This window comes from Micromesistius poutassou (assembly GCF_964030765.1).
Source record: "Micromesistius poutassou genome assembly, contig: SCAFFOLD_4050, whole genome shotgun sequence".
Classification (NCBI taxonomy): domain Eukaryota; kingdom Metazoa; phylum Chordata; class Actinopteri; order Gadiformes; family Gadidae; genus Micromesistius; species Micromesistius poutassou.
The window spans coordinates 1-10,621 of record NW_028177690.1 but is presented as its reverse complement, the minus strand read 5'-3'; the positions used below and the strand labels follow the sequence as shown (position 1 = coordinate 10,621).

At 47.8% G+C, this 10,621-nt stretch overlaps 1 protein-coding gene across 2 annotated transcripts; it reads left to right on the top strand.

The window, feature by feature from the left end:
* Positions 1 to 541: 541 nt before the first annotated feature.
* On the top strand, positions 542 to 10,075 carry LOC311375798 (tripartite motif-containing protein 16-like; the record flags this gene model as incomplete). Of its 2 annotated transcripts, XM_084490850.1 has the most annotated exons (3): positions 542 to 1,607; positions 1,947 to 2,060; positions 8,909 to 10,073. In XM_084490850.1, 3 exons carry the CDS (start codon positions 542 to 544, stop codon positions 9,475 to 9,477), a joined length of 1,749 nt encoding a protein of 582 aa, XP_084346976.1. In that variant the 3' UTR covers positions 9,478 to 10,073. The 2 variants fall into 2 exon arrangements, with proteins under 2 accessions (XP_084346976.1, XP_084346977.1); XM_084490851.1 differs by lacking the exon at positions 1,947 to 2,060 and having other exon boundaries at positions 8,909 to 10,075.
* Between the last annotated feature and the right edge of the window lie 546 nt (positions 10,076 to 10,621).

Here is a 10,621-nt window from a genome sequence, read left to right as displayed (position 1 = left end):
AATCTGCAATTAATCGATTACGGACGTCATGACTATTTGAATAACTTCCAATGTTGTGGTTTTGTGTCATTTGGATACGTTGTATTTGAACCTCTAGTTTGTTTTCAGGGACAGAAAAAGTGCTTCCATGTTAAAAGTGAAAGTGTAGCGTTGTGACACTCGGCTGTTTCAACTGGGCAGAAGTCTGAGACTTCTCACCCTATGCAAACGTTGTTTTTGGACACATACTTATCCCATATTTTAGACAATAATTGATATAAATGTACTTTGAGAATGTATAATTCCTTTAATTTAAAAAGTAACATGACATGGAGGCACTTCACTCATTTATAAACTAAATAATCAGACAAACATTGTAAGGTGAGTCCAAAATATTGACCCCTCATCCTCAGTGAAGATGTCCTTTCTGCAGGACTTCATGTTGTACCTCCTATTGGATGAAGATTTCAGCTTGAAACAACAAAATATATAACGTATAAAGCACTTGCATTTGAACAAGTTCAAACTGTTATTTTACTATTGTTATCCATGTTTTCTAGGAATGGCCTCTGCTACTTCCTGGTCTGAAGAGGACTTCTCCTGTTCCATCTGTCTGGATGTGTTCAACAGCCCAGTCTCCACACCATGTGGACACAACTTCTGTAGAACCTGTATTACAACGTTCTGGGATGACCAAGTCCAGTACAAATGTCCTGTTTGCAACAAGCTGTCCCACACAAGACCTGATTTACAGGTCAATACCTTCATATCAGGGATGGTTGATCAGTTTAGAAGTTCTGTACGAGTCAAAGAGCAGCCTTGTGTTGGACCAGGAGAAGTTCCCTGTGACGTCTGTACTGGGACCCAGCTGAAGGCCGTGAAGTCCTGCCTGACGTGTTTTACCTCTTACTGCCAAACCCACCTGGAGCCTCATCAGAGAGTCGCAAGACTGAAGAAACATCAGCTGGTCGAGCCTATGGACCGTCTGGAGGACAGGATGTGTAAGAAACACGACAGACTCCTGGAGCTCTTCTGCCAGACTGAACAGGTGTGTGTGTGTGTGTTGTGCACAGTGACAGACCACAAGTCCCATCCTGTTGTACCTCTAAAGGAGGAATATGGAGTGAAGACGGCCCAGCTGGGGAAGATAGAGGCTGAAGTTCAGCAGATGATCCAGGAGAGACAACTAAAGATTAAGGACATCAGAGACACAGTGGGAAGTAGCAAAGCAGACGCAGACAAAGAGATAGCCGATGGTCTGCAGGTCTTCACTGCTCTGAAGCGCTCTGTTGAAAAGTGCCAGGATGATCACAACCAAACGGTTAAAGAGAAACTGAAATCCACAGAGACAGAAGCTGAAGGCCTCATCAAAGAGCTGGAGCAGGAGATAGAAGATCTGACCAATAGAAGATCAGAGGTGAAGCAGCTCTCACACACTGAAGACCACCTCCACCTCCTCCAGACCTTCAGATCCCTGAAGGATCCTCCACCCACCAGGGACTGGACGACGGTGGAGGTCCGTCCTCCGTCATACGTAGGGACCTTGAGGAGAGCCCTGGATCAGCTGGAGGAGACACTGAACATGGAGATGGGGAAGGTGCCTGTCCCTAAACCAGATGTAAAGAAGTGTAAGTGTTTGTTTAGTTTGATTCGTCTCAGGGTTGTCCAATGATCCAGAATGTCTCCGGTATGATACTGTGCCACACCGCCCATACCGCTGTTCGGTCATATTCTTTTTGAAGAGCAATTGAACCCAAAATTGATGCCATTTTATCACTGTTACTAAAACAAGACCAATCATCTCGAGAACATGAATGAAATCCTATGTTTTTTGTCTCCCCAAAACACGATGTGATCGTTCCACTCTGCTCCGAACACAGGTGGTGTTCTTGAACACCATGTTCTTGAATGTCTTCCCAATCAGGGTCTTCATATTGAACCTCTTCTTGGCTTTCCTCTGCTTGTAGCCTCACCAGTCTCTCCCCCTACTAACCTCGTGAGGAGATCCCAGGATCAGCTGGAGGAGACACTGAACATGGAGCTGGAGAAGGTGGCTGACCTGAGATCAGCTCTAAAAAAGTGTAAGTATCTGATTAGTTTGATTTAGGGCTGTCAAATGTACATTCAATATTCTTAAAATATAAAGATTTATTTTACAGAACAAAATGAAACATGTCAAATGTTTTTCCCTGAAGACAATGTTGTGAGTGCTGCAGTGTAAAGTGAGGTTGAAAACATGATAAAGCTACATAGCTTAAAGGGACACTGTGTAGGAATTACTCCCATCTCGTGGTAAAATGATATAGTGCATTCAAACGAACAGTGCTCGCTTTTTAAAATGGACGTTGCAACCTGGTTGCAACTACGGTAGGCGGTATGTGCCAAGAAGCTATGACAACCTGTCATCCCATTCTTTCGGGTGATGATGAGGTACGCTATTTCAAACAAACTTCAAACTGCATTGAACCATTAGTGTGAGCATGTATGAGTAATTACTCCTTGAGCAAGATAGTGAATTATGTTGCCATGTTTATGATGTTTTTTATTGGTAACATTACTATGTCGTAGTCTAACCTATAGCATCAGTTAACAACTTGACACACAACAAACACACATTTTTTTACTGGTGCTTATATAACGCATGAACTATGTAATAATAATTAGTAGTAATTAATAAGTAGTGATACATTCCTTATTTGTTTATTTTTACAATGTGCGTGCATTGTCAGATCATCATCATTACGTGATTGAAGCGTAGGGAGAGGACAGAGAGGCAGTGGATCGGTGGGAGGTAGTAGGCAAGAAATACAACCCTTATTCAATCAAACAGAGCCTATGCTGCTATCCACCAACGAGGCTGTTTAGGCTTTTAACTATACGTGTTCTACTGTTAATAATAATAATAATAATAATTCATGAAATTTATATAGCGCTTTTCAGTGACCCAAAGACGCTTACATTGTGGAAGACATAAAAAACATGAAAGGTGTCAGGGGGACATGGGCAGGGGCAGGGATGAAGGTGGTCATGGGTAGGGGAGGTCGTAGGCTTGGGAAAAGAGAGAGGTTTTTAGAGTGGATTTGAATGTGGGAAGTGAGGGAGAGTCGCGGACAGGTTGGGGAAGAGAGTTCCATAGTCGGGGGGCTGCCCTGGAGAAGGCTCTGTCACCGAATGTTTTCCGTTTGGAGGGTGGTACGGTTAGAGTGAGAGTGGAGGAGGATCGGAGGGCTCGGGAGGGGCGATGGGGGATGAGGAGGTCAGACAGGTAGGGCGGGGCCAGGTGGTGGAGAGCTTTGAAAGTCAGGAGGAGTATTTTGAAACTGATACGTTGTTTGACGGGGAGCCAGTGGAGAGTGTGGAGAACGGTAGTGATGTGCTCACGGGACCGGGTGTGAGTGAGGAGGCGAGCAGCAGAGTTTTGGACCATTTGGAGTCTATGGAGGGAATGAGAGGTGACGCCAGTGAGGAGGGAGTTGCAGTAGTCAAGACGGGAGGAGATGAAGGCGTGGATAAGGGATTCAGCAGCAGGGGGGGAGAGGCAGTGTCTGATTTAGGCGATGCGGCGGAGGTGAAAGTAGGAGGTCTTGACAATGGAGCTGACATGGGGATCGAAGGAGAGGGTGGGGTCCAGGATAACACCAAGATTGCGTGCCAGGGGGGAGGGAGTGATGGTCGAGGCGTCGATGGTGAGTGAGATGGGTCCAGTTTTATTGAGAGTGGATTTGGTGCCTATGAGAGGAGCTCTGTTTTGTCGCTGTTAAGTTTGAGAAAGTTGTGGGTCAGCCATGTTTTTATTGTAGAGATGCAGGTTTCGATGTGGGTGAGGGGAGGGTTTTGGGTGGTTTTGGTACTGATGTACATCTGAGTGTCATCTGCGTAACAGTGGAAGTCGAGATTGAGTTTGCGGATGATGTGACCAAGGGGGAAGAGGTAGCAGATGAAAAGAAGGGGGCCGAGGACTGAGCCCTGAGGGACCCCCTGCGGTACAGGAGAGAGGGTGGACGTGTGGCCAGAGAGGGAGACGAACTGTTGCCTGTCGGTGAGGTAGGAGGTGAGCCAGTCGAGTGCGGTGCCCTCAACACCCTGTTGGCGCAGCCTTTTGAGGAGGATGGAATGGTGTACAGTATCAAAGGCTGCGCTGAGGTCTAGGAAAAGCAGGATGTTGAGGGCACCGCAGTCTGCAGAGGTGAGGAGATTGTTGATTACTTTGACAAGGGCAGTTTCGGTGCTGTGAAGCGGGCGGAAGCCAGACTGGAGGGGTTCATAGAGGTTGTTTGACTGGAGGGGTTCATAGAGGTTGTTTGACTGGAGGGGTTCATAGAGGTTGTTTGACTGGAGGGGTTCATAGAGGTTGTTTGACTGGAGGGGTTCATAGAGGTTGTTTGACCGGAGGTGGGTGTGGAGTTGGGCGGCGACAATGCGTTCCAGAGTTTCGGAGAGGAACGGCAGGTTGGAGATGGGGCGGTAGTTGGAGAGGTTGGCTGGATCAAGGGTGGGCTTTTTGAGGATGGGGGTGATGGAGGCAAGTTTGTAGACAGAGAGAACATGACCAAGGGATAGGGACTGATTGAAGAGGGTGGTGAGGTGGGGGGTGAGGACAGGGAGGCAAGCCTTGGTTAGAGTCGTTGGGAGGGGGTCGAGAGAGCAGGTGGTTGTCTTGGACGCAGTGATAATGTCCAAAATGTGGAAGGAGTCAACAGGGGAGAAGGCAGTGAAAGAAGTGAAGGGTGGGTGGTCAGGGAGGGGGGGGGATAGGAATGGTGGGGGTGGAGGAGTTACTAACGGCGGCAGTCAGGGAGCTGTTGATTTGGGAGATTTTATGGTTAAAGGCGAGGAGGAAAGAGTTACAGAGGTCAGGTGAGGAGGGTGGATTAATGTCCGGCGGCTGGAGCAGTTTGTTGACGGTGGAGAACAGGATGCGGGGGTTCCGGTTGGTGCTGTTGATGAGGGTGGAGAAGTGGGCGGATTTAGCAGCATGGAGAGCGTCACGGTAGGAGGAGATGTGATGTTTGTAGGCTTCGGCGTGAACGGTGAGGCGGGTTCGCTTGCATAACCGCTCGAGTTGGCAGCCAGTCTGTTTCATGGTGCGGAGTTCCGGGGTGTACCAGGGGGCGGAGTTAGTGAATGAGACAGAGGAAGTCTTCCAGGGGGAAAGGGAGTCAAGGGAGTCAGAAAGGATGGAGTTGAGCATGATGGCATAGTCGTCAGGGGAAGAGGGGGCAGAGTCAGGGGGGAAGGCAGAGGACATGAGCTTGGAGAGTGAGAGTGGGTTGACTGGTTTGATGTTGCGGTAGGAAATGGAGCGCTTTTTGGGATTATGGGGTGAGGGTAGAGGAGCGGAGAAGAGGATGCGGAGATGATCAGAGAGTGGGAAGGGGAGAGGATGGGGGTTAGATACGGGTAGGGAGGCGGAGCAGACTATGTGGAGGATATGGCCTTTGGTATGGGTGGGGAAGTCAATGTGTTGGGTGAGGTGGAAACAGGTGAGAAGGGAGAGGAAGTCAGATGTCAGTGGGGCGGTCGGCTTGTCCGTGTGGATGTTGAAGTCACCGGTAAGTAGGAGGCGGGAAGAGAGAGAGGACGTAATGGTGAGGAGTTCAGACAGTTCAGAGAGAAAAGATGGGCGTGGCTTCAGAGGACGGTAGATTAGAACAGTGGTGATGGAGTTGGGGAGGGAGAAGGCAAGGTGTTCAAAGGATGAGATAGATGGGAGGTTGAGGTTCAGTTCAGTGATGGACAGGGATTGTTTATGAAGAACGCCAACGCCTCCCCCTCGGCCAGAGAGGCGGGGTTTGGCGATGTAACTGTAATTGGAAGGAGTGGCTTGATTGAGAGCGTAGAAGTCCAGGGGCTGCTGCCATGTTTCACAGAGGAGGAGCAGATCCATGTTATTGTCCAGTAGCAGTTCAGATATAACGGCTGATTTGTTGGAGAGGGAGCGACAGTTCAGCAGTGCGAGGGAGATGGATGGGGGGGCAGGGGAGGGGGAACGGAGGTTAGTGAGGTTGGCAGTACGGCAGGTGGGGGTGACGGGGGGGCGAGAGTTAGTCCAGAGTGAGGGGATGGGTGAGCCATGGGGGAGGTGTTGGTTGCGAGAGGGGCCAGAACCTGGATGGATGTAGCGGCGTCGGCGGAGGATTCCAGCTGTGCTGGCTGCAGGGGCAGCAGCAGCAGAGAGACGATGGTTATTGTTGAGGCGGTGAAGGTCAGCGGCGGTGTAGCTGAGTGGGCCAGAAGTTGGTGGAGTAGAGGAGAGAGTCCTAAGAGTCTGGAGTAGCAGGAGTGATAATCCAAGGTGGAGACGAGACATGACGGCGGATGAAAGAAGGCCGGGTAGTATATTGGTGGTGGCTAGTAGCTGATTGGCTAGAAGCAGGGAGGCAGTGAGTTGTGTGTTGTTGCGTAAGACTTGCGTGGATTTCTGACTAAAACTTTGCGGACGCCAAAATCTGGAAAGCTGATGCTCACAAAAAAATCTGGATGTATCAATCCTTGCGTAAGCACGATTTCACACAGATTCTCTTTGTACATCCCAATTAATGTGAAATTGAGCGCACATGCACGAGCCCGTCTCTCCACCCATTTCCATCTCCACCCGTCTCCTCCCTCATTTAATATGCTAATTAGTATAAATAAACCTGCAGTAGTGCGCTCGTTAGGAGAAAGGAGAAAATGGAGAAAGGAAGAAAAAATAACTTTAGTGAATGCGAGGTGGAGGTGCTGATTTCTGAGGTAGAGGCCAGAAATAAGATCTTGTTTGGCTCTCTTTCCTCCAGAATCAGCACCAAAAGCAAAAAACTGGCGTGGGAAAACGTTGCCGGGTCGATCAATGAGGTTGGGGCCGAAAGCCGAACTGTGGCTGACATTTAAAAAAGTGGTCGGACAACGTCCACTATTGTAGTCCACTATTGTAGTCCACTATTGTAGTCCACTATTGTAGTCCACTATTGTAGTCCACTGTTGTAGTCCACTATTGTAGTCCACTATTGTAGTCCACTATTGTAGTCCACTATTGTAGTCCATTGTTGTAGTCCATGAGGGAGAGAGAGAGGCCGTTTCTCAATTTGCGTTCTCGTCTGTACTTGTGTACTTTGCGTTCTCGTGAAACGTCATCAGTCGTAGCCCAAGTACTGTTCCAATTCCAAGTACGCATCAAGTCAAGTACAGTCGTAAAACCCGTGTGTGTTCTCCATGCGTTCTTAAACTGGCCGTTCCACCGAGGACGCATCAGAGGTGACTTGTGTGGACTTGGACCGTTAAATATCCCAGGATGCATTTCGCATTACCATGTTTTAAAATATTAGTATGTAAGCTATAATAATAGGCTATATATAGGAACATTTGACATATATAACAAAAATGTAGGCCTATTCATTCAAAATATTGACATACTATTTTAAAATTAAAGAGGCTGGGGTTTTGTTTAATATAATTTGTTTTTATTGTATAAGTCGCTGATAGAGGAAACCCATCACAACGGCAACGAAAATCTTGGTCGGATCCATCCGATCGTGTGTGTGTGTGTGTGTGTGTGTGTGTGTGTGTGTGTGTGTGTGTGTGTGTGTGTGTGTGTGTGTGTGTGTGTGTGTGTGTGTGTGTGTGTGTTCTAATAGAGTCATTTCTCGCTCATTCGTTATTATTATTATATCAATAGTCTACTCTCCAACTACATAGCCAGTTAGGCACGCGCATCTGTACCCTACATATAAAAAGTTGTGTGAATAGCTTATACACACGATAAGCATATCTTTTCATTTATATTCATTCAAAATATTGACATACTATTTTAAAATGAAAGAGGCTGGGGTTTAGTTTTATATCATTAGTTTAAATTGTTCAGTAGTGTATGCCTACATGAGGCCGTAAAGCAGTTAACAGAGCTGAGGTGGTGACGTCACAGGTGCGTACTCGCGTCCTCGGAAGTCTGTACTTGGAAGTCTGGACTTGCCAAGTACGCACTTCCAAGTCCGCGAGTCCGTAGTTTGCGTACTTGGTATTGAGAAATGGCCAGAGACTAACAAAGACCACACTACCCTCCACCACGTGACTTTAACCAGACTCCTCCAGAGTGCTGTGATGTCCACTGATTGCTCAACGAGCAACAGCTGAGGCAAACGGCTAGAGTGAGACCAACTGAAAACGAATCCGGAGTGAAACTAAAACTGTCATTCTGAAAAAAGTATGAATTATATCGAAATTCTGATCAAATATTATTGAAGATACAAATGTGTAGATTTGTTTAATAGTTTGGATGATGGTAAACCGTTGAATTTTGACCAAGTTATGATGTCTTAAGTGGATGAAGAGGATGAAACATGAATCGTGTGTGTGTGTGTGTGTGTGTGTGTGTGTGTGTGTGTGTGTGTGTGTGTGTGTGTGTGTGTGTGTGTGTGTGTGTGTGTGTGTGTGTGTGTGTGTGTGTGTGTGTGTGTGTGTGTGTGTGTGTGTGTGTGTGTGTGTGTGTGTGTGTGTGTGTGTGGAGAATGGCGGAGCTATTGCGTGTGTAGAAGAAGAAGAAAAGTAAGAAAGTATGTAGACTATAGCTTAAATATTACAGAGGATTAATCAGCTCATCATGATGAACGTTTTGATGTATAATATGTGTATGTTGTGTAAATACTGCGGGAGTAGATTCAGTGTATACATTTTTCATTGTTTTGACTGGGACAACCACTCACACACACATGGGATTTACATTTACGTTTAACTTAAAACATCTTATAAACAATATGCACTACTATTTCTAAAGCTATAGCACACTAGTCCACTATAGTAGCTATCATCTGATATGATTTAGTCTTTCTATGTTCATTTTTGTAGAGAAGATGAACGTGAAACAGGAAGAACAGTACTAGTGATGATGATGATGATGATGATGAAGATGTGTGCAGAAGGGTTCAGTAGCTCATCATGTCTTGTTCTCCGTCAGATGCCTGTGAACTCACACTGGACCCAAACACAGCCCACAGACTCCTCTCTCTGTCTGAGGACAACAGAAAGGTGACGCGGGTCAGAGAGTACCAGTCGTATCCGGATCACCCAGAGAGATTTGACTCCTACTCCCAGGTGTTGTGTAGAGAGGCTCTGACTGGCCGCTGTTACTGGGAGGTAGAGAGGAAAGGAGGTGTTGGTATAGCAGTGACATACAGAGGAATCACAAGGAGAGGAGAGGGTGATGACAGCGTGCTTGGAGGGAACAACAAGTCCTGGAGTCTTGATTGTCATGATGATGGTTACTCTGTCCGGTACAACGGTAGACAGACAGACATACGTCTCCCCCCCGCTGGCTCTACCAGAGTAGGAGTGTATCTGGACCGGCCTGCTGGCACTCTGTCCTTCTACAGAGTGTCCCCAGGTGGAGGAGGGTCCTCAGACACACTGACACACATCCACACCTTCAGGACCTCCTTCACCCAGGAGGACCTCCTCCCTGGGTTTGGGTTCTGGTGGGACTGGGGGGACTGGGGGGGGGGGGACCGGGTCAGCGTCTCTGTGTGAGTTATAGTCTCTCTCTCTCTCTCTCTCTCTCTCTCTCTTTACGTCCCATGCGGCGTCCCGTCCGGCCGGGACGCCGCATGGGACACACACACACACACACACACACACACACACACACACACACACACACACACACACACACACACACACACACACACACTGCTTTTGCGTCAGTGTCTCTAGGGCAGTTATAGTCTCTCGCTCTCTCTCTTTTACTCTCTGTCTCTCTCTTTTTTTCTCTCTTTCTTTCTCTCTTTCTCTCGCATCTTTCACCTCCTCCCTGGGTTTGGGGTATGGAGGGAGGGTGACTCAGCGTCTCTGTGTGAGTTATAGTCTCTCTCTCTCTCTCTCTCTCTCTCTCTCTCTCTCTCTCTCTCTCTCTCTCTCTCTCTCTCTCTCTCTGTCTCTCCCTCTCCGCCGGGGACCGTCTCCCCCTACCCCCCGTCTCCCTCTCCTCCTCCCCTCGTCTCCCTCTCCCCCTCCTCCCCCCGTCTCCCTCTCCCTCTCCCCCTCCTCCCCCCCGTCTCCCTCTCCCCCTCCTCCCCCCGTCTCCCTCCCTCCCGTCTCCCTCCCCCCGTCTCCCTCTCCTCCTCCCCCCCGTCTCCCCCTCCCCCCCGTCTCCCTCTCCCCCTCCCCCCCGTCTCCCTCTCCTCCTCCCCCCCGTCTCCCTCTCTCCCTCCCCCCCGTCTCCCCCTTCTCCCCCCCGTCTCCCCCTCCCTCTCCTTTTTATGGGGCTTCCTAAAAGTTGATGATGATGAATCATGAAAGGAAGAGACTTTAAGGATCTCCCATAGGGTTCGCTAAGCAGCTTTTATTAAGATCTCATTTTTAATTTGAAATGTATATTAAATACCTATTGATGGTAAATCACATGTTCTTTTATGCAACTATATATTTGTAATTTTCAGACATAAACATGTTTGTTCTATGGACTATGATATCATCATTGTTGTCCTAATCAGATTTTATATTTCATTCATAATAACCAAGAGGTCTATGGGATAATGTTGCATGTTGTAAATGACTTTAAACTGAATCTTGATTCCTTTTGTTTTGTTGGGAACCAAACGGCCGCAGAACATGTTCAGTTATTAAAGATACGTGCACACCTGTTTATGATTAGTGAAGTCTGCAGCTTCTATTG